The following is a 24,836-nucleotide window of genomic DNA, read 5'->3' as shown; positions in this document are numbered from 1 at the left end:
GACACGAGAATAAGATTTCGTGCACGCGTGTTTCTGAGTGGATGGAAGTGTATGTGGGAGTGTATGTATGTGTGCATGCGTGTCCGGCCAACCAAGGCAAGACAGAGGATGTGTCGAGTCAACCAAGGCGGAGGGCGTGTTTGAGATGGGAACATTGATGTATGTGAAGAAATAATAACAGTAATTATTTTATCGGATATCTGAATTAATGTTTTTCGTAAACTTGACAGTGTCCTAAGCGAATATAAAATATATCGATAACGTCAGTTGGCATAAATTCGAAACATCTTTGGGTTTTCTGGATTTTGGCGCATCTTTAATTTTACCGATTCTTTGGAAATGACTAACAGTTTTCCAACAATCTTTGAAGAGTTGATTTTGAAATTGGATTATGGTCAGGACAAATAGCATTAAATAAATTCGCTATATCTCGGTAAGACTTTATTCATTCATTCTGTCATCATTAATACAGCGATCCTTCCCGTTTTAGTCGAATGCATTTTCGAACAATAGAAACGAACTAAATTGTAAATTACTGTAGCAAATAATCTGTCAGAAATTCTTTTTTTATAAATTTTATCGACACTTTCACGGATTTACTCACGCACTTGATCGATAAAATCATTTATGAACAAATCTATCGGGCACTACTATTAATTATTATTACTACCGATTGATTATCCCGCCGATTGAAAATTATTACAAGAAACGCGTTATATACACAGCACACATAACCCATCTCTGCTCAATAACAACAATCAGGTAGATTATGTTCTAGTGTAGAGTGCATTAATTCGCCAAGTGATAATAACGATCTAACTTCTCGACCTAATGTAATGTAAATCAAATTGATAAGTCTATTATCATGATGCAACGCATTAATGACCGACAGTGGAACGCTTCAAAGCATTCGTAATGCCAAGTAACAATAGATAATTTCGATAAGTAATATCGGTAGATAATATCCACCTGTCGAACATAAATGTGTTGGTTTTTTTTTTTAATAATTTGCGAACTCGAAGAGAATGTCCTTCAAAATAAAATATCTGGTTGCCCTGAAGAGGGCAGATAAATTATTATAGAACACTTTTCTTTTCACAATACGGGGGCGGTTTGAAAAGTCCGTGCAAAGTCAGAAAGATAGCATCGCTGGTGTGTATTGAAGTTATTTTCAGCTAGTAGCATCTCTTGGAAGAATACACATGATATTTCAGCCAGATTGATCTATTTCTCTGTATTTGGTGTTCGTCTGAATCGAAGAAGTCAAGTGATTTCGAAAAAATGGATGAAAGAGAATTTCGTGTTTTGATTAAGCATTGTTTTATGAAAGACAAATCACCCAGGAGACTAAAAAGAAGTTTGATAAACATTATGATGAATCTGCACTTTTGATTAGAACAGTTTATAAATGGTTTCAATTGTTTCGGAGTGGCCATATGAGCACATGTGACGCTGAACGTTCTGGACGCCCTGTTGAGGCTACTACTCCAGAAATCATTGATAAAATCCATGATATGGTAATGGATGATAGAAGAATCAAGGTGCATGAGATTGTTAGTGCTGTGGGCATCTCGAGTGAACGGGTATATAATATTTTGTATGAACATTTGAGTATGAAAAAGTTATCTGCAAGATGAGTACCGCGATTGCTCACAATTGATCAAAAACGAAATGTGTGAAGTGTTCCAAAGTATGAAGTGTTCCAAGAAATGTTTGTAGCTGTTCTAGCGGAATCCACAGGATTTTAGGCGTCGTTTCGTCATTGTGGACGAAACATGGATATACCATTACACGCTTGAGACCAAAAAACAGTCCAAATAATGAGTTGCAGTGGGGAATCTGCACCAAAGAAGGCGAAGACCATTCTTTCGGCCAGGAAGATTATGGTGACTGTCTTTTGGGATTCGCAAGGAATAATATCGACTATATGGAAAAGGGTAACACTATTACAGGTGAATATTATTCATCGTTATTAGACCGTTTGAAAACCGAGCTGCAAGAAAAACGGTTGAACCATAAGAAAGTCCTTTTCCATCATGACAACGCATCAGCTCACTCCTCCGGAGTTGTGGTCGCAAAATTGATGGAGTTACGGTTCCAACTCGTTCCATATCCCCTCTATTTTCCAGATCTGGCTCCCTCGGACTATTACTTATTCCCTAATGCGAAGAAATGGCTAGTGAAATGGAGATTTTATTCAAACGAGGAAGTGATTGCGGAAACGAATGCCTATTTTACATGGACTAATCATATTATTCGGAAGGGATCAACAAATTGGAGCAGCGTTGGACGAAGTGTATAAGTCTAAAAGGAGATTACGTTGAAAAATAAAAAAGATTTATCCCGAAAAATTAAATAGTTTTTACGTTTTTTGCACGGATTTTTCAAATCACCCTCGTAAATGTCCGCCATCCATTCTGATACAAACTCTCATGCGTTTCAGTAAGTTTTCCTGGATTTTCTCCATAACTTCGTTGTCGATCGACCAAATGGCATGGTGAAGTTTGTCATGTAATTCTTCGACATTCTCGGGAAGCTGTCTATAAATAATTTCCTTGCAGTATCCCCACAAGAAAAAAATCTAATGTATTGAGGTCTGAGGATCCCTCAGGCCATCCCTCAGGTATCGGACTATATTAGGTCACCCAACCGGGAAATTGCTGATTTAAAAAATCTGTGACTATTCTGGCGTTATGTGGACCAGCACCGTTCTGTTGAAATATAATTTTATTTCAGTTTAATAACGGTATCTCTTCCAAAAAGTCCGGCAGATTTTCTTATAAAAATTCCAAATATGATACGCTATTTAATCTTTCTAGAAGAATAACTGGACCCAATATTTTTGTATCCATAATCCCAGCCTAGACGTTCAATTTCCAACAAATTTGATAATTTCTGAATTGTCGCTCGAGGATTCTCGTCGTCCCACATATGTATATTATGCGAGTTTAAAATTCCTTCTCATGGGAACAGCGATTCATTATTGAATATTATACGAGAAGGAAATTCTCAATCTTCGTCTACTTTTCTCAGGAAATTGTCGCAAAATCTCTCTTTCTTTGAGGATAGTCTTTTTGTCGCAAATGTTGCATACGAGTATAATGATAAGCATGTAATTTTTCTTCTTTGAGTATTCTTTGGAGGTAAGACAGTGGTTACAAAGGTGAAGATGATATAAAGAAATATATAAAACAGAAGGCGGAGGTAATATAAATGAATAGATAAACAAATTGCGGATAAGGCGCGTGGACATGACATCAGAGGGGGATTCGGGCCCGCTGCCCCGCCGCCCACAGCGTTCGCGCCCGCTGCCGCGTCCGCGTCCACCGCGGTCTGCGCGCGCACGTCGCCATGTTCTCATCTTCTCTTTACCTACTATTTCTTTCTCTCTCCCTACTACTTGTTCTCTCTCCTGCGGTTCTCTTCTCTCTCTCTCTCTCTCTCTCTCTCTCTCTCTCTCTCTCTCTCTCTCTCTCTCTCTCTCTCTCGATGTGAAGACGTGTGTCACATCGCTCCGTCAAAATAGTGAATTTTCGTGCGTAAATAGTGGGAAAAGACGTAAAATAAGTATTTCGAGTTATGTCGCCGTAGATCGAGGATGGATATGAAAGTTATCTAGCCGGGATACGGCGATCTGTGGATGTGAGCAGTGAATTTATTATTTGAGACATTGAAGTCTCACAAGACAGTAGACATTATACGTGGACACAATAGTGCTGACGTGTGAAAGTGGGTCACAGGTGACTGATCGCTTATGCTGATACTAGCGGTTTTGGCCGGTAAGTATCAGCATGGACGACGAATATGCAGAGTATCGATGCTCGGCATGTAGGAAGGCAATTAAGAGCAGAGTCGTTAAATGTAAAAATTGCCCAAAGCTTTTTTACCATCCAGGATGTGTAAATAAACATAAAATTATCGACAGAAATCAAGAGTACGTGCCGTGTAAAGGCCCATTTGAGGAATTTTTAACTGATAGTGAGAAAGCTCCGGCACCGGCAGGGAGAGATAGGACATCATCTACAGGATCTACAGGATCTACAGGAGTGTTCACAACATCGAGCAGTGGAAATAAAGGGTCAAGCATTGATATAAAAATAGACTGGATTATAAGAACTGTGAAAGAAATAAAAGATGAAGCGATGCGTAAAAATGAAATTAAAATAATGATTAAAGAAGTAGTTCAAGAAGAATTAGGAAGTGTTAAACAAGAGATGGAAAACTTGAAGAAAATGATACAGGGAATAGAGTATGGATCAAAGGGAGGAACACAAAGAAGCTACAGTGAAGCGGTTAAAGAAAAGAAGAAAGAGAGTCTTATAATTGTTAAACCGAAATTGCAACAGGAAAGTGAAGACACGAAAAAAGTGATAAAAGAGAAGGTAGATATAAAGAATATGGCAATGGGAGTAACAAAATTAAAAAAAGGAAGCAAAGGAGTAGTAATCATGGGATGTGAAACTGGAGAGGAGGTAAAAAAGTTGAAAGAGACAGTTCAAGCTAAACTGGGAGAGAATTACAAAGTGACGGAGTCTAAATCGAAACCAAAAATAAAAATTATTAATATAAATTTAGAAGAGATGAACTTAGATGATAATGAGCTTATAAATACGATAAAGAAGCAGAATAAAATAGATACAGTAAATATGCGAATTGTGAAGAGAATGGTCAAAGTAAAGAATAACGATCAAAGAAGAGGAAATGAAGAAGGATCAATAATAATGGAAGTAGATGAAGAGACACACGAGATGATATTGCAGAAAACAAAACTAAATGTAGGATGGAAGAAGTGTCCTGCATTTAATCACATCAGTGTCAAAAGGTGTTTTAAATGCTGGGGATATTTTCATATTGCCGAAAATTGTAAGAGAGAAGAAACATGCTGCAAATGCGCGGGGAATCATAGCTCGCGTGTCTGTACAGCGACAGAGAAGAAATGTGTGAACTGTATGTTCAAAAATCGAACATACAATTTGAAGATAAATGATGATCATGAAGCTATCAGCCGAGAATGTCCGACTTTTAAGAGGGCGTTACAGGAAGAAAAGAGGAGAGCAGGCTGGGAGGAGAAGTAGCAACTACAGAAGAAAGAAGAAATTATACTGTATACAAATGCGCAGAGTTTGATAGCGCATAAGGATGAGATTCAACATCAGATTATGAAGAAAATAAATCCTGCGTTCTTAGCATTATCGGAGACCAGATTGACCGAGGATATTGAAGACAGTGAAGTGAACGTTTCTGGTTATAATATGACTAGATGTAATGCTGAGAATAGAAATACAGGAGGCGTTGTTCTATATGTAAGGAATGATATTATTTACGAAACGGTGTTAGTACAAAAATTAGAATCGAATTGTTGGTGTGTCGCGGTAGAAGTGAAAGATAAATTATATAAAGGAGTGATAATGGTAATATATCACTCACCAAGCGCATCGCACGGGGATTTCATGAGATTTTTCGAGGATATAGTAGAGGAATTAGTAATAAAAGGTGAATGCATGATAATAGGAGATTTTAATATAGATCTTATGATGGACTCGTTTTATGCGAAGAAATTGCAAACGGCAATGTTAAGCTTGGGTATGAAACAGTATGTTAACGAACCGACGAGAATCACGAAAGATAGTCAAACAATTATAGATCTAATCTTTGCTAATAGTAATAAAAAAGTGCAAGTAATTCATGAACCCAAAATTACGGACCACGCGTGGCTGGAAGTTGAGGTGAGTGTGAACAAAATTGAAAGTAAATTTAGAGAGTTTAGCGCTAGGAATTACAAAGAATTTGATGAAGGTGAATTTGTTATGTTAGTAAAAAATAAATTACAGGAAAGCCAGGGATGGCAGTGTGTATGTATGGGTGTGAGTGAGAGAGCAGAAAAATTTGTCAATAGTATAGTAAATGCGTTAGATGTAATGGCACCGAAGAGGAAAATTAGAATTCCGAAAGTATGGGAAGGGAAAAAATGGTTCTCAGATGTAATAAGAGAGGCTGCGGATAAAAGGGATGAGGCATTTAGGCAAGCAGTGTACGCCGATACAGAACAAAGCTGGTTGCAATTTAAAGTTAATAGGAATGCAGTAGTAAAACTAATCAGGTCGAAAAAGAAAGAATATTATGAAAATATGATAGATTTTAATAAGGATAATCCTTCGACTATGTGGAAAACTTTAAAAGAAATTATTAGAGGCGAGCCAGTATGTGCTAAAGAAATAAAAGATATAGATTTTGAAATATTAGATAACATAGATTATAGTACAATAGGGTGCAATATAGCGGATAAATTTAACTTATATTATATACAGAGTATTAATAGTATAATAAAATCTATAATAGAGGATCAGTCTACAGGCGCAGGTAAAAGAATTATCTATGCTATAGAAAATAGGGTAACTATGGAAAATTTTGAGGGAATCACGGTAGAGCATTTAGAGAAAATTATTAAAGGACTGCCAAATAAGAAAGGCACGGAAGAGGGAATAACTAGTAATATATTAAAAGCAACGTTTTGCGTAATAAAAGAGGAATTTGTTGATATAATAAATAACTCCCTGAGAGATGGTTGCTGTCCAGAAAGTTGGAAAACGTCCACAATAATACCGATTCCAAAAGTAGATAAAGCCAAGAAGGCGAGTGATTTTAGGCCTATTAATGTGTTACCTATATTTGAGAAAGTGTTAGAATTGGTAGTAAAAGAGCAAATTGAAAGGTATTTGGAAAATAATAGTATTATAACTGAACATCAATCGGGCTTTAGGAAACACTATTCATGTGAAACAGCGATTCAGACTATTGTTGACGAATGGAAACTGATAGTCAGTGAAAGGAGAATGGTAGGGGTAATTTTCATGGATCTGAAGCGAGCGTTTGAAACGATAGATAGGGAAAGATTATTAGGGAAATTATATCAATATGGAATCAGAGGAAAAGTCCTTGAATGGTTAAACTCATATCTAAAGAATAGAACACAGCAGGTGCGATTTAATAATAAATGGTCAAAATTAATGGCAACGGAATATGGAGTTCCACAGGGATCTGTATTGGGACCTTTGTTATTTATACTTTATATAAACGATATAATCAAAGTCTGTCCAGAAGAATGTAAGATAAAAATGTTTGCGGATGATACTTTAATATATGTGGAGGGAGAAAGTAGCGCAGAATTAGAAAGAAAAATGAATACGGTGTTTGTTATAGTAGAAAAGTGAATGAATATAAATTAAAAATGAATGCAGGGAAAACGAAATACATGATAGTTAGAAGTATAAGAAAAGAGCTAAGAGGTAATATTACGTTGAAATGCTTGGATGGAACTGAGATAGAGCGTGTGGAAACGATGAAGTATCTAGGTATAATTATTGACGATAGACTTCGATTCAACGACCACTGTGATTATATGCTAAAGAAAATAGGGAAAAAAACGAGTTTTCTCAATAGAATAGGTAGTTCTGTATCGGCTTACACCAGATGCACGGTATACAAGACAATTATAGCTCCTCATTTTGAGTATTGTGCGACGTTGTTGATTGACATGGGTGAAACGCAGTTAAGCAAATTGCAAAAAGCGCAAAACCGAGCTATGAGAGTCATACTGCAGTGTAATAAATATACCAAGGTGGAACATATGCTGCAAACGCTGCAGTTTATGTCCATAAGACAGAGGCTATATTATAATGTGTGTACGTTTATCTTTAAGGTTGTGAATAACATGCTACCGGAACAATTAAAAGATCAATTAGAGCTAGTGGGGAGCAAAAATGATAGACAAACGCGACAAACCGGAGATATTATAATAAGATTTCGTAGAACAAGGAGTGCACAAAAAAGTATGTTCTACGAAGGAGTAAAAATGTACAACGCGTTGCCAGCCACAATGAAAAGATGTGATAAACTAGAAATGTTTAAGCGAATGTTAAAAGAGCATATATTAAGTATAATTTAAGTGTGTATCATGTATTTGCAAAATAGCTGAGAAAGCTAAATAAAGTCTAATCAATCTCTCTCTCTCTCTTCCCCCCTCTCTTTCTCCGTCTCTCTCTCTCTCTCTCTCTCTCTCTCTCTCTCTCTCTCTCTCTCTCTCTCTCCCCCCTTCTCTCTCCCCCTCTCTCTCCCCCCTCCCTCCCTCCCCCCTCTCCCCCCCTCTCTCTCTCTCTCTCTCTCTCTCTCTCTCTCTCTGATGATCACCTTAAGACGACCGGTTTTGCTGGCAGGGCCTGGTCTACCACCTTTACAATGGCGGACCCTTTTCTTTTTGGCCCCTCCAGCAGACCACTCAGCCCCAGAAGCCGAGTCTAGCACAGTCCCCGCCCTAGGGATCGACGTCCTCCTCTTTTGGGCTGAGGGGGGGAGGAAGAGACCTTATCCATTCCCCCTTTACTTCGAGCTTTTCTGAAAGGAGACTTTGAAGCTTCCCTTCCAAGTCTGTGTCCCATCGGTAGCCCGAGTTTTGCACATAGTCTTGAACAAAACAATTTATGAGAAAAGTTAAAAAGAAATAATTTTAAAGAAGATAAAGAAAAATCCTTTTTGAATTTTAAAGGAAAATAAAAAAAGTTACTGAATACAAATATTTTAAGCTTTTTTATTTTTTTTTTTTATAAATTTATTAAGTAAAAATTTTATAACATTGAGGATGGTATCTTTTTTGTCAATCACTGTACTAATTTTTGAAAAATCTTAAGATATTTTTAAAAACTTCCGGTAAGATTATTCAAAAATTAATTGTTCAAAAATAAACATATTTATGATATAAATATAAATGAATATACCATATATTTTGCAAAATAGTTGAAGGACTTTTAGTTTTGCCGGTTCTAAAATTAATTTATTTTAATTAATTCTTTTTTAAGAATGTATTCTATATACAAAGATTTTTATATGCAATTGTATGGTATTTGAATTATAAAAAATATTTTTCTATTTATAAAAGGATGTATATATTAATATGTCAAAATAGCGGTTGAAGTGAAAAGCTACCAGAAAAAGTCATGTCTTTACTATAGGAATAATTAGGAATAATTAAGTCTGCAAATTATCTGAAACCAAAATTTCTTCGATTTCTTTTTATCAATTATATGAGTATCGTTACAATTTTAATTAGAAGAAAGTTAGTTGTATAAAATTTATAGAAATGGCGATATTTTGAAGAAAAAAATTTAATTTTTATCTATAAAATTTATTACTTTTTTATTTATAAAAAAAAGCGAATTTTTGTTGTAAAAGTATATTTGTATTTTTAAAACATGCGCAAAATTGTTAGGAACATAAAGAAAACAAATTTGAAACTATTTTGATTAATTTTTATTTATTTATTATTATTATTTATTTTGATTAATTAAATTTCCAACTTGAAAAACGTGATTTCATAAAAAACGCTTTTAAAGTTTAGTTTGATTTTATTTATAAGGGAAGTTTCAGTGTATTTATAGTTATTTTGCAATATTATTGCCACATAATAAAACTCCCTTTTCCTCAAAGAAATGTGTCTATTTTTTTCATCAAGTATTTCTGCTTACTTTGAACAAAAAACTCGTGTGACGATTTGCATTTTTTACATTGTCTTTTTATTTGGCAAATGTGTTTGTTCAACACAAATTCTCAAGATATTCATTATTTTTAAGAAATTTACAAAATCATTGAATGTGCAGGTTCCTAAAAATAACGATTGATATTACTTGTACTTATTAGAAAATGTTTTCGCGCGAAGTGCCTGAGGATTCCTTTAGAACTTTCATTATTTTGTATGTATTATTTTATTATTATTCTATTATTTTATTATATCATTATTTTGTTTATAGAACTTATAATACAATATCTTTGAAAAATTTACTTGACATTTATTGTTTGCCGACGTATTAACTTAATTATAATAGTTTCATTTTTTATTTCCATAGAAAATTATCGTTTCGTTTGTTTATGTTTTAGTTGAATATTATCAATTGTAGAAGTTTTTTAATCGCGAAACATTTTGAAATATTCACAATATAAACTATAAAACACATGAAGCACACAGTTTATCGATGATTTTCTGCCTTTTTATCAAAATTATAGAGCATATAGAAAATGGAGTAAATTTCTTTATGGACTTATTGAAATCTTTAAGAAATAGAAAGGAATATTCGCCAATGTGTCAACTAGAATTGAATAGTATTTACAAGTGTTTGTGCATCAAGACGCTTGGAGAATCTGCATGCGCAATGTATTTGAACTCATATCTCTATTGTGAATTTAAAAAAATCTTTTTGCAGATTATTCTATACACACGTAAGAGTAAAAATCAGCAAAAGAAATCAGTTTTTTGAAACTGGCAAAGATGAAGAATTCTTGAAGTAGCGCTATCGTCTTATAATATTGAAGGAGTGAGGGGGGGGGGGGGAAGAAAGAGAGAAATTATAAGAAATAAGATTAAAGAGGAATAAAAAAAAGAAAAAAAAAAAAGAAGTTGTAAAATGAACTGAAGAATTTTGCTTTTGTTATGAAATAAACAAATTTATTATTTAATAATAATAGTTCCTTTATGTATTTAAGGTTCGGCTCTCTCACGGCAGCCATGTTGAATGTTTAACGTCAGAGAAATAACATACAATAAAAACTTATCGCAATTTGTTATTTCTCCTACTAAGTGTATATATTTTCGTAATCTTCAGAAGTGCAAAATTTACAGGAAATTCTGTGACAATGATGATATAGTGATGATATAATGAAAATCGAGAAGTTAAGTGTGATAGCTATCAAACATCAACTATCAAACATAGCTGAGAAAAATATCCTTATTTCAGAAATTTTTCTACATCTTTACATAACATCGGACAGTCTTAGTCTTTTATTATAGTTTCTCAGGAATTTTACAAGTTTTAAGATTATGAAATTATTATGTTTTTAAAGAAAAATTAAAATTTTGAACAAACGACAACAAATATGACAAATAGCATTTTCTTCTTTGACAAATTCTTTATCGTTTAAATCTTTATAAAATAAATTTTTTTTTAACAAGCTAGCAGGAAAAAGCAAATTTCTTTTACTTTTGTTTTTCTTTTTACATTTTTGAAAAAGAATAAAAATATCTTTTTAATAATATTTAGGTTTAGTTTGTAAAGAATTTAATTACATAAAAGTTAAAAAAAGCTCTTTCATAATAAAAAAAAAATATATATATGCATGTCATATAAAAAAAACACGCAGCAAAATTTGACACTGTAATATATAAAGAGAGAAGCTTTTAGTTGTTATAATTATAACAAATAAATTTATTGTTTGGGTGAATTTGTTACTAAGATGTTCGGAATACAATGTTCTTTTGAAATGTGCCAAAAATCCGATATTGTTGTTCATCCAGATATGTTAGAAAGAAGTTTACACGACAAATTAGATTTAATTTTTTCGATAAATCGAGATTGATCGCAGAAATTAATTAAACCAACAAAATCGAGTTTTGTCATATTTTGAAAGTTATAATCTATGGAATATTTTAATATCAGATTCAATCAAGCAATAAATTCTTTTATTGCAAGATCTGAAGAGACTTAGTCTTTGAATCATGGCTGGCTCTCTGGCATGGTTGTTGCGATAAATTGTTTATTTTCGACGAACAACAAAATTGAATTTTCTTATATTTTGAAAATTTATGATCTGTAAAATATTTCAATATCAGATTCGGCCGAGCAAATTCTTTATTATAAATATAAGGTCCAAGAATTTGCTGGACTCCGTAATACAGAAAATATATAAGTGTGTATCAAAGAAAACAAATGTATTAAAATTTGTTGCTAATTTGTTGCTTTAACGTAGCGTAAAAATATTTCAGAAATTCAATATTTTTGTTTCTAGATTTGATAGTGTGATATTCTGCTTATTTTACAAAAAATATTGAATTTTTGAAATGTTTGTGCACTAGGTTAGACAACAAATTAGCAATAAATTTTGCATTTGTTTTCTTCATACGATACACCTATATATTTTTTTGAACGCAATCTTTGTTAAACGATTTGAGTAATAAAATTTGGACTAGAACAAATTAGCATTTATATGATATTTATATGATATTTATATAATATTTATATGATATGTATGTAGCATTAAATTTTTTTAATTTTTTAATAGATATGAATTCGATTCGATGGTGAGTGTTCCAGTTTAATTGAGATCCAAAAAAAGATTTTTTTCAAAGCAATTTATAGATTTAAATAACTTAAATTTAACTCCATCGAAGTCAAAATGTAATCCTTTTTTAAAGGAATTTTTTATTGAGTTCGTAATAATCACTTATGTTATTTGGAATTCTGTTTTGTTGTTAGAAATATTTTGGAAATTGCAATTTTAATAAAGGAAAGGATGAATCTTGTTTATCTATAAAATGCTTGCCTACAGATTTCATCGTAATTTCTTTATGAATTCCATAAAACTCGTTTCATATAAAAATCGGAATTTTCTATAATTTCTAAGAATATAATCATATATGCAATGTGCTATGTCTAATACGGTTGTATGTAAACGAAGCTGTAGGCAATTGTTTTATGGGCAAACGAAATTTTCCTTTATAAAAAAGAAGATGTTAAATCGATTACTCGCATTTCTCGAAGTTTATTGTTGCTGCTTTTCCACGATGCTGATTGGTTCTTTTGCTGCGCTAATTTCGTGAGTTTATTATGTCTATGTATACTATCAATTGTGTATACTGTCAATTTGCAAATGACAATTTGTAAAAGGCGGGCGAAGTTAGTAGCGAATGAAACTTTGAATCGGTTTTGAATAAGGACAAAGATAAGATAAACAAGGATAAATTTCTATTTTTCATCACGACGGTATGTCGCTACTATCAACGAATAATATAAAAATATATAGTATGAAAAGCTTAGTGGCGCGCGCGTAGCGCACTGACTACTAGACCTGTTATGTTCTAGTTTTAGATTAAAAATATCACAGATACGCAAGAAATTTTAATTTTTTTCCGCGCTTTCTATAGAAATAAAACTTACTATATTTATTATATTGATTAAAGTAAAAATTCATATAGTGATTTTTATATTGTAATAATTTTTATAAAACACAAATTTTTAAAAATATTTTGTGTTTAAAAAGATTTTCATTTATTATAATTTCTATTTATTTAAATATTGATGAAATCAATTTACAGCCAATATAATGCAAGTATAATAAATTCTGTCTATGGAGAACGCAAAGAAACATACAAAAAATTCATTCATTTTTTTACATTTTTCGAAAAATCGCAATTCTTAATATTTTTTATTTTAAACAAAATCATTTTAAATTTATAAGAAATCATTAAAAAATTTTTTTTATCAATTCGATAGTCTTACTTCGTTTTAAAATTTTATGAAACTAAAATGTATTAGTAATTTTATGATTGGATAATAAACATCTTAAGTGAAGATCTTATGAAGATAAGATTTTTCATATATAACATTTAATTTACATATAAAAAATATAAAATTTTTATAAAACATATATTTTTACAATAACTCTGTAATCTGAATAATTATAATTTGAAGTAATCATTTATATTGTTTAAGAATATAATATTATAATTATTAGAATTCAAAATCTACAAAGAATTTGTATAATTATAATGATAGTTAGATTATAAAATCTATTATTTATAAATGGAATTGAATTCTATAGATTTAAATTTTAAGTTAATAATTAAATCTTTTTCAGATCTCTATGTTGAAGACATCTGACAAGACATGTATTCTTGATTATCAGATATATCAATGAATAAGGAACATACAGTTATGGCAGACAAGGAAGGTACAGAGTGGCTTCAGGAATTGCTATATGATGTACAGCTTTCTCAGTTCTTTATACGAATTCGGGACGATCTACAGATTACTCGCCTGCATCATTTTGATTATGTTCAAACAGAAGATTTAGAAAAAATTGGGCTCGGTAAACCTGGTGTGAGACGCTTGCTGGATGCAGTGAAAAAGAGACGAAATGCCCAATGGAAGAAAAGTTTAATTACTAAAATTAAATCTGGTAGCAATGGTAAAAGCAATAAACAATTCTCGCAACCTGTCGAAACTTCTTCGGTGCTGACATGTCTTATACAAGATAAAGATGTGATACTATCCGTTAAATTGGGTGATGGAAGTTTTGGTGTAGTACGAAGAGGAGAATGGACTTCTCCTTCAGGGCGAACTTTGCCAGTTGCCGTGAAAGTTCTTAAAGCAGATGCTCTGACACAGCCGAGTGTTATAGAAGATTTTGTTTCAGAAGTTCAGGCAATGCATACTTTAAATCATCATAATCTTATTAGATTATATGGTGTAGTGTTGTCCCAGCCGATGATGATGGTAACTGAACTTGCTCCTTTGGGTGCACTACTTGATTATTTACGGCAACAATGCGGCAGAATTTCTATTCTCACGCTTTGCAATTACGCACTGCAAGTTGCTACGGGAATGGCATATCTAGAAGCAAAGCGTTTTCTACATCGTGATCTGGCTTGTAGAAATGTCTTGCTGAGTACTGTTGATAAAATTAAAATTGGTGATTTTGGTTTGATGAGAGCGCTTCCTCAACAAGAAGATTGTTATGTTATGACAGAACACAAAAAGGTGCCTTTTCCCTGGTGCGCTCCCGAATCACTCAAAGCTCGCCATTTTAGTCATGCATCAGATGTCTGGATGTATGGTGTGACGTTCTGGGAGATGATGACATTCGGTGAAGAGCCATGGCTGGGTCTAAACGGTTCTGAAATCTTACGTAAGATTGATCGTGAGGGTGAACGTCTCCACGAACCAGAAGCTATGCCTCCATATATGTATGAGCTGATACTTCGTTGCTGGGCAAGAGAACCATCAGAGAGGCCGACATTCGCTTCGTTAAAGAAATCATTGACTAGTATGGTGCCATCTGTAATGAAGGCTCTAACTGCTTTTGAAGAGGTTGGCAAAATGTCCATTGAATCAGGAGATCAAATTGCAATCATTGACGGACGCCCGGAAAATTATTGGTGGAAAGGTCAGAATCAACGGACTTTCCAAATAGCACATTTCCCACGTTGTCTAGTTGATCCAATGCGTCGAAAACAGCCAGAAGATATCAGTAAACCGTTAGAAAATTCATTTATTCATACAGGACATGGGGCATCCTTTGGAAAGAGCTGGGGTAGTCCCGTTTACATTGATGATGTTTATTTGAGAAATCCAATGGATCCTCCGGATGTATTGGTAGCAACTTCGGCTGACAATCAAACAAAAAGAAAATTTTCTTGTGGCACTCCACATACCAAAAAGCAATTTAATTATACAAGATTGCATAATGATTTTACATCGAGTCCTATTAAGATTTCGCAGGCGTCATCAGCCTTGGGCCAGGAAGATATCTTGATTGACTTATTCGCTGAAGAATCGGCAAATACAAGCATACAAAAATGTGAACAAAAGGTTGCATGTAAGCAAGTAATTAACATTCTCGATGAACCCATTGATGACAAAAGATTCTCTTGGCAAAATGAAGGAAGCAGAACATATGCTAACTTTCCTGATAATGTGGATCCTGCATATTCTGATCCCTTTGATACCTCTGCGGTATTTATGAAGCCACCACATTCGCGATATTATAGTCATGTACCTATTGATATCGCTAGTCACTATCTGAAGACGCAGATGTATGGAAACGTGAATAATCAGAAAGGGAGACATAATAGTCAAGATAATATGAATTGTTTCGACCTCGAGCCTACTGAAACAGAGGTAAGTTTTTATAATGAATTTGTATAATGAATCATTCTAGGATGAATAGGTTAGAGTTGCACTTTTCAAGTACTTTGTAATATGTAATGAAAATCTCAAATTGTTTCAAATGTTATTAGAAAGAAATTTTTTTAACATTTCTTAAATATTAAAAAAAATCTCTTAGAAATCGTTTATTGTTATAATAAGTGCACATACATATGAATAGAATTGAATTATTTAAGTTCTTTTGACTGACGATTAATTTGAGCATAGTTAATTGAAGATTATTTGATGACGATATATATTATCTAAATTAATTAAAGGTCGCTCAATTAATAATTAATATGAATGAATTTAATTAAAAATTATTCGACATTAAACAATAAAAGTGAATTTAATCGAAAGTTATTTGATTGGCTGGCAGGCTCGAGTCATGCAATCTCGTGCAATCCCTCCTGCTGCGCTCCAAAAGGATTTTTAGTATATTTACTAGTGACGTTAGAGAATGTCACTGCTGCAGTCTGACCTGCATCCATCGAGAGAGAGGCCAACATCTCTCTGGAGTACCGGTCGTGAGGATTCGAGAGTATATACATATGTGTATTGTAATATATATATATATGTCTATATATGACATTGTATTGCTTAATGTGTTGTTCTAAACACATTATTGCGATAAATATCACCATATATCTCAGTAGTTGAAAGGATAAGACGCCCGATAAGCAAAAGATCCAGATTCGATTTCTAGCTGATTTCGCAAAAATAATTACGAATTTTCACGACTGGTCGGGCCCTCGAACACTCTCCTTTCTTACTTATGTGTGTGCATGCGTATGTGCGTACGTGCGTTATTGTTAGGAATATTTTTCTTGTATCTAGTGTTTAAAATGATTGATTGTATGCAAAGTAGAAATAGGATACATGTATTTTTAAAAATTGTTCTAGGAACATTCCAAACTTCAACTAGTTAGAAAAATAAGAACAATTAAAAAAATATTAAATTTTGAATTATTCTTCTTCTCTTATTATTACATTTTATTCGTTTATTCTTATCGCTTCGCTTATTATCTATGCCTATTTATACACACTTTTGCATTTGCAGCAATCACTCTTTCTAAAAGAATTATTTGACAATTTGTTACATCTAGCGGTATTCATTACAGTTGCGTATGAAAATAGTCTTTCAACTAATGCTGATATATGCATTCATTGTATTTAATCAACAATTGTTTTACTTGTGCAAATTAATTCAGCATATCTAAACATATGGAGTACCGGTCGTGGAGATTCGAGAGAATACATGTATATATGTATATTGTGATATACGTATATATGTGTATCATTGTATTGTTGACGTGTTATTCTAAACACGTTATTTGCGATAAATATCATCATATGCCCCGGTAGTTGAAGGGAGATGCCTGCCCGGTAAGCAGGAGATCCAGGTTCGATTCCTGGCTGAGGTGGTATTTTTTCGCAAAATAATTACGAGTTTTCATGACTGGTTCGTGGTCGGGCCCCGTCGTGACGCACGCCCTCCCTTCTTATTTTAATAGAATTATTAAAAAATCGAATAATTCCTAATATTTTCTCCTTGATATGTAAGAACTTACGATCTTTTATTAGATTGCATATCATCTTTATGAAAATTATAAAAATCATCTCATTCTATATGTTACTTTGGACTTTCACCATTTTCATTGAATATCTCGCTGATCAGTTTGCTGCACTTTGTGCTTTTTATCGTCACTTACAAGGGGAACACCAGGTGATTGGTCGGGGTATTTTGATGCGCTTTATACAGGCTGTTCTTGAGCGAAAAAAAAACGTACGACGTCCGATACGTGTCCGACCGTTCTTGCCAATGGCCCATAGTTTCGAAAAAATTGATTTTTAAAAAATAAGTTTATAAGTCGACCGATATACGAGTAGGACACTTATATGTTTAATCATCACTATTGAGCACGAGCAGCGGTAGCACAGGCGGTAAGGCGTTGGCTTTATACGACGTAGATCGCGTGTTCAAATCCTGTCGCGTATTTTTTTTTTTTTAATTTTTAAAAATTTGTTCGTATTTGTAATTATTTATTATGTGTAATTATTTTACTGTAAATGTTCAAAAAATATTTATTTATTTATATCTGTATATTTTTTGTAAATAAAGTTTTTAGATAATTCTTGTAATAATTTGAAAAATCTCTATAAAGAAATATTAATATCTTTATAAGTTTAATTTTAATTTAATGTTATTAATTTTAATTACTTTCTGATTGTAATAAAATTTCATAAATTTAGGAGTATTTAATAAATAATTAAATACTCCTGTATGAAATAATTACTATTACCATCATTGTCATCATCGTCGTTATTCGTATGGACGCATAAATAAGAATATAATAAAGACCGTTATAATTTCTGATGAAATTGATGATTAGGAATAATTATTTCATACAGGAGTATTTAATTATTTATTTGTAAATTTATGAAATTTTATTACAATCAAAAAATAATTAAGATTAATAACATTAAATTAAAATTAAACTTATAAAGATATTAATATTTCTTTATAGAGATTTTTCAAATTATTACAATAACTACCTAAAAACTTTATTTACAAAAAATATACAGATATAATTAAAGAAATAATTTTTTTAAACATTTATGGTAACAAAATAATTACAAATACAAACTAATTTTTAATAAAAAAAAATATATACGCGACAGGATTTGAACACACGATCTATGTCGTACAAAGCCAACGCTTTACCGCCTGTGCTACTGCTCTTGCTTAATAGCGATGATTAAATGTATAAAGCGTCCCGCTCGTATATCAGCCAACTAAACTCATTTTTTTTAAATCAATTTCTTCGAAACTATGGGCCATTGGCAAAAACGGCCGGACACGTATCGTTTTTTTTTTTCGCTCAAGAACAGCTCGTATAAAACGCATCAAAATATCCTGACCAGTCACCTGATGTTCCCCTTGGTATTAGTCAAGTTAAAAGCTCCATAGTATAGTTTTAATTAACTTCATTAGAATGCTAACTGATGAATATTGTTTTAATATTGCTTTAATATTGCTTTAAAGCAATATAAAATATAGTGATTTTAAAATTCAAAGAGCATAATTTTCAATATAATATATGAAAGATTATTTAACATATATGAACTTTTAATCATAATAATTGATATATAACAAATTTTTAGATGATTTTTTTTTAAAAAAAGAGTGATTACTTCTGCAAGTGTAAAAAAGATATGAACATGTGTTATCATACAATGAAATTAGATGATGAAAATACACATTCGAACGTTTAATATTGAACGTTTAATATCCTGATTATTTTCAATAAACGTATGAAAATGTGTAAAAGTATATAAAAATATTTTCAATATAAAAATATAAATAAAAAGGTAATTAATTATTTTTATCATTATCTATTATTGTGGTATGTTATTATTATGGTATTATTATTGGTAGATTATTTACGATATTGTTTAAGCAATTTTTATAATTATTTTACTTTTTTGCTATGATAGTAGAAAAAATCGCTATAAAATCTCTATAAAAATATTATTATCAATCATCATTTAACATAATAGCTGTTATTTTTCTTAACAGTTTTTGTAATGGTACGTTTTCCTTGCTCGGTCGGGAGTGTGATGCGGAGGCGGGAACGTGAATCGGGGGTTCGGATATGCTCGTCGGAGTTCGGTAAAGAATTGCAGATGCCAGAGTTTAATTAAAAATGAATTAATAAACAATTTATTTAGAATTAAGAAGTTAAATTCTGCAGAATGTAATTGAAAGACGTTGTTGTCAGAGGCATGATGTTTGCATATGTTCGATACAATCTGTGTAATTCGTAGCGCAGTCGAGTACAAAATGCATACGTGTATATTCGCAGGATAGCGCATGGGTCGGCGACGCAGCGCGTTGCTAGGCAATCGGGCTCGCGTGTTGCCAAGCAGTCGAATTAGGTTAGTTGCTAGGCCGAGGACGCTTTTGCGACCGTGTTTTTGCGTTGATGTTTACGCTCGCCGCGAAATGAATACCGGTATTCAGATGGCACAACGAGAACACTCGTTGCGCGGAGCAAATATTCGAGAATACTCGAATATTAAGAGTGGAGAGAACTCGTGGTATAGGAAGAATATCTGAAAATGTCCGGATATTCGTGCGGAATAAACAAGAATATTCGTTATTTGGATAAAATATTCGAGAACGCTTGAATATTAATTCGGAAGAAACGAGAACGCTCGTTGTGTCGGTAGAAAAATTTGAGAACGTTCAGAGTTTTCGGACGGGATGAACGAGAATAGCGAGAATGCTATTCTAGATGGAGACGAGAACTCTCGTGTCGGTCAGATCGGAGTGATCGGATGATCGGACAGGATTGGTTCGGATGATCGGACAGGATTGGTTCGGATGATCGGATGGGACGAGGGAGTCTCAAGTCGAAAAAAATTGCCGGATTTATATATCCGGCTTTTGTTCGCATGTCAAAATGTTATTCGCTAAACAAAATTAGTTGTTTTTGGCGGCTCACGCATACGGTGCGTGACAGACCGTTACGCGCGCTTCGTTAGTGTCGATATTGTTCGGCGGATTTCGAGTGGTGCGCTGTTATTTGCCGTCAAGATGCTTAACATTCTCTTTATTTATTAAGCTTAAAAAGAATGGAATTTATTCAATTCGATCGTCCGTCGAATGAATTTTTAATTGAATTTGTTCATACCAATCATTAATCGAACAAATTTAAATTTAAATTTAAATTTTAAATTTTTAAATTTGCTTGTTAAAAGTCAATCAATTCAGTCAAAAGAATAATTAAATAATTAATTATTTAAATTGGTTTCTATCAATCGTTAATTTAACAACTGAAGTCATGTTTATTTATGTTAATTATTTAACTGACAAGACAATAACCGATTTCCGACATCACGGATTGCCTTAAATTTTAAGTTACAGTATAGTTCTTCTATTACTTCACGGTAAGAAGTCCATCTAATACATAATAGACGAGATCTTGATATTTCAAGTATTTTATGTTCTGTATATATCGTGTTCGTAAACTTAAGCTACAAACAATAGATCTGGCGCTAGAATTCGGATGTCTCAGGTTCAAATTCTACTGTTTTCTTTTTTTTTTTCATTATTTTTTCTAAAATATGAAATTAAGTTAATAATACACATATTATATCAAACAACATATTTTTATATAATTAGTGAAATTATTCGTGTAATTTGAGATCATGCAAGAAAAATTCCGATTCAATGGATATGTAAATTATTTTAAAGCTTTCTGTTTACATGTATATATTTTAAAATTATATCAGAATGGGGAATGCTATTTCAATGTAATGCATTATTGTTATTATTATTTAAGAGCAATTCATTACTTTTTTCTTTACTTTTACTTGATGCTAAAAGATATAATAAAATTTAAAATTACATTATTTAATAATTAATAAAACTTACAACTTTAAATAAGCCTATATAGCAAATTTTTGCCTATATTAAACTTATTTAATAACTTGTTCTGTTGGGCGACGTAAAAATAGTAAGGACGACCGAGTGAGGAGACGGATGTTAGGAACGTAACTCTGTTTTATTTATATAAAGTATATACATTGATAAACAAAGCACACACAAAGCACAAAAAGAAAGGTAATGTGTCACGCGGAAGGAATGAAAACTGTATAAAAGTGGCGGTACCGCGGGACAAATAAGATATGTACATAGATGAGAAAAATGATGAGAAATAAAAGGTGAGTCTAAACCGATAGAGTTTGTGGTCAATCCTTGTGAGAAATCACTGTACGACAGATAAATTTATGATATTCCCAATATCTTCCCTCAAATTTTGAGCCTGGGAGGCATAACTTTTCTTGATTCCAATCCCGATGGCACAGAAGGAGTGCTTGGGACCCGATAGTGATCTCTTGGTCAATATGTCTGCAAGCATTTCTTTCGTGTGTAGGCGAGGAAGATTTGATGATCGTTCAGGGCTTGCCAAATAAAATGGCATTTGATATCATATGCCTAGAACGTGAGTGAAACATGGAGTTAGCGGCCAACTTGTTGGTTTCCTGGTTGTCATTGTGAAGAGTCACCTTTGAGAGGGGCGCAAGATCAATTTCTGACAAGAATCTGGACAGATGGATCGCTTCTCGCGCGGCGTCACTGAGTGCTGTATACTCGGCTTCCGTGAACGAAAGAGTGCTTTTTTGTTTCCGCGACTCTCATGAGATAACTGCATTCGATAGTAGGAAGAGGGTGCCAGTGTAGAATCGACGATCACGGCCGCGAATTACCCCAATCTGCGTCTGTGTATTCAATGAGACTTTTGCCGCTTCTGGTGTAGGTCAATTCATGGTCCATGGTACCCTTGAGATATCTGACTCTCTTAGCACACATCCAATGAGTCTTGCTGTAGGATATAAGTCATTGACTTAGCGTACTTACAGCGTAAGCTATGTTGGGACGAGTCCCCTGCGCCAGGTACGACAGCGACTCCAATTCACGAGTGAGAGTTTGGAATCGTTGATATCTTTTGTGTAGTTTGATGCCAATATCCATGGGGGTTCGTGTTGGCTTGCAGTCATTCATGCCGAATTTTTCCAGGACATCGCGTATAACCGGTCTGAGAGAGTCGGATGTCCTCCCTTCCTTGAGATATCTTGATGCCAAGACAATATTTGACGAGGCCGAGATCTTTGACCGTAAAAGCTTGAACGCGTTCTTTTTTTATGCATTGGACACAGGATTCCGTGATGCAATGATATTGTCCACGTATATTAGTAAGAAAATTCGGTTGTCTCTGTCGTGATACACACTCTGTCGTGGTTCAGCATTAGTATTAAATCGAATTGACGGAGGGTCGTGTGACGTCAAATCGTGAATGTCACAGGCGCCCGGTTTGCCGGAGGCCATACAACGACTTATTGAACTTGCACATTTTGTCACCCGTTTCCAGTTTAGATGACATTTCCTTCGCTCTTTGAGTTAATTCTGCGTCGTCCTCTGTTGCTACGATTCTTTCGAGCATCTGCCGTAGTACTTCTGGCTTCTCCATGTAGACTGTTGAGTTTCGCAACTGGGGCAAAAATATTATGGAAGTCAATACCTGGACGTTACAAGAAACCCTTGACGATGACACGGGCCTTTCTTCGTTCTAGTTTATTTTTAATTTTATATTTGTTCCTCAGTATCGTGCGGCAGCCTATTACTTTGTTTCTGTTTAATTTATCGACGAGCATCGATGTGTCGTTCTCCATCAGATACTTGATTTCTTCGTAAGTAGCATTGCACCACTCGTCTCTGTCCGAACTTGAAACAGAAGAAGACATTCATGAGAATGGAATTGCAGATGCAGGCATAGCAAGTTGTGCATCGAACCATTTGGGAGACTTCTCGACCGTTCCGCATCAATGCGGACTCCCTTGTCACGACCTCGGCTTGGACGCCCCTTGCTGCTGCGTAGTCCTTTTTATTTGGTATTGTTTAGCGGGACAACTAAATTTGTTGGTAAGTATTCGTCGTGGATGTCTGTGCGAGCTGCTGGTTTGGTGTGGCTACCTGATCCTCTTTGATGACGCCATTGAATGACGAAGAGGTGTGAACATTATGTCCTTCTGCCGAAGCGCCGATTGTCCCTCTCTTCGGGGTCTAAAATCATTTGTCGATCGATTTTAGGTTTTGTTGTCTCCGATCTCGGTTGTACAACGTCCGACTAGTTCAGCGCCGTCGTTTAATAGGCCATGTTTTCCGTTCATGGTGATGTCATCAATAAAGTCCTCTTGTAGATTGCTCTTACTGAATTCGTTTCGGAATTTCACGTCTCTCACGACGACGACCTTTCGAGTTTCCGGAACACCCAGATGCGATAGCCCTGTGTCGTCATAATCAATGAAGGTTGGTATCTTTGATGGCTCTGAATTCGAACTTTCCCTTGTTGGGATTCTTATTGAGGAATAGTACCTTGCATCCGAATGATCGGAAATGACTGACGTCAGACTTTCTTCCGAACCATAGTTCGTAAGGCGTGCACTCGTTTGTTTCGCTTTTGGAGATGCATTGATTTCGCACGTCATTCGCCGTATTGATGGCTTTGGCCCAGAAGAAGGCGAGGAGGTTGTATTGCGCTAACAAGCAACGTGCTGTTTCGACTAATGTGCTCAGCAATTCCATTTTGTTCCGAAGTGTGAGAAATGTTTAAACGATGTTGAATGCCGTTTTCTCTTAATGCTTGATTCATGGTGGAATTATAATTTTTTTCCATTGTCTGAATAGAAGGCTTTTATCTTGAGGCCTATCTAATTTTCAACGATTTTTTTGTATTCTGTGAACTTGTTCGATTTATTTTCACTCTTCAGAAAGTAGACTCGACACTATCTAGTGTGATCGTCGATGAGTATCATGAAGTAATGCGCGCCCCCTATCGAACTGGTGTGCATCGGGATGCAAAGATCCGAATATATGACATCGAGGGGATGTTGAGATCTGTGAATACGAGGGTTAAAGCTTATTTTTTGAGTCAGGCATACCTTGCAATCGGAGGACTCAAAAAATGACCAGCTTTAATCCTCGCGGTTGTTCCTTAGTTTGAGTCCCTGCGTTTTTGACATACGCATGAGGTTGCTTATGTTGAGATGCCCGAGCTGCATGTGCCATATTTCAGTGTCCGAACATTCTTTTTGTGCAGCTAGATTTGTTTGTTGGACAGATTCGTTTAAGAGATATAGGTTACCTTGACACTTGGCGATGAGCTTAGTGTTCCCTTGATGATCTTGCACAGCTGCTTGATTTGAGCTGAATACAATACGATAATCTTTGTCAATGATCATCCTTACTGACAGCAAATTGGTTTTCAAGTCCGCGACGTGTAAATCGGATCCTCTTGTTTCGATTGTTGAGGTTGGGTTCAGGAGTTCGATGTCCTCTTTTGCGCTTTCTATGCTGGTCGCATGATTGGCTAATTTGATGTTGCTATGCATGCGTATGGATTTTGTCATCATCCGAATGTCCTTGCACAGGTGGGATGTATATCCGCTATCTAAGCACCATTGGCTCACCTACGTGGATAATTCGATCGAATGTTGGATTACTTTTGCAGAGAAGCTTTCTGT

The 24,836-nt window shown here is 34.1% G+C and overlaps 2 protein-coding genes across 4 annotated transcripts in view; both read left to right on the top strand.

Moving 5' to 3' along the window:
- Ack (activated Cdc42 kinase) overlaps positions 1–24,836 on the top strand; it is an 83,135-nt gene that overhangs the window by 5,386 nt on the left and 52,913 nt on the right. For all 3 annotated transcript variants that reach the window (XR_016139658.1, XM_089078594.1, XM_089078595.1), the window contains exon 2: positions 13,678–15,719. Coding sequence is in view for 2 of the 3 variants with exons in the window: in XM_089078594.1 (XP_088934720.1) it covers positions 13,734–15,719 (1,986 nt within the window). In the remaining variant the exon portion in view is untranslated. The remainder of the gene's footprint in view (positions 1–13,677; positions 15,720–24,836) is intronic.
- On the top strand, positions 467–7,211 carry LOC148936292 (uncharacterized). Its single transcript, XM_089078606.1, has 2 exons — positions 467–5,069; positions 5,496–7,211. The coding sequence occupies exons 1-2, from the start codon at positions 3,792–3,794 to the stop codon at positions 7,209–7,211; spliced, it is 2,994 nt and encodes a 997-aa protein (XP_088934732.1). The 5' UTR covers positions 467–3,791.

The sequence above is a fragment of the Pogonomyrmex barbatus genome, unplaced genomic scaffold, assembly GCF_055798465.1.
Source record: "Pogonomyrmex barbatus isolate J1 unplaced genomic scaffold, ASM5579846v1 scaffold24, whole genome shotgun sequence".
Taxonomy (NCBI): Eukaryota; Metazoa; Arthropoda; class Insecta; order Hymenoptera; family Formicidae; genus Pogonomyrmex; species Pogonomyrmex barbatus.
This window is presented reverse-complemented; position numbering and strand designations above follow the sequence as displayed.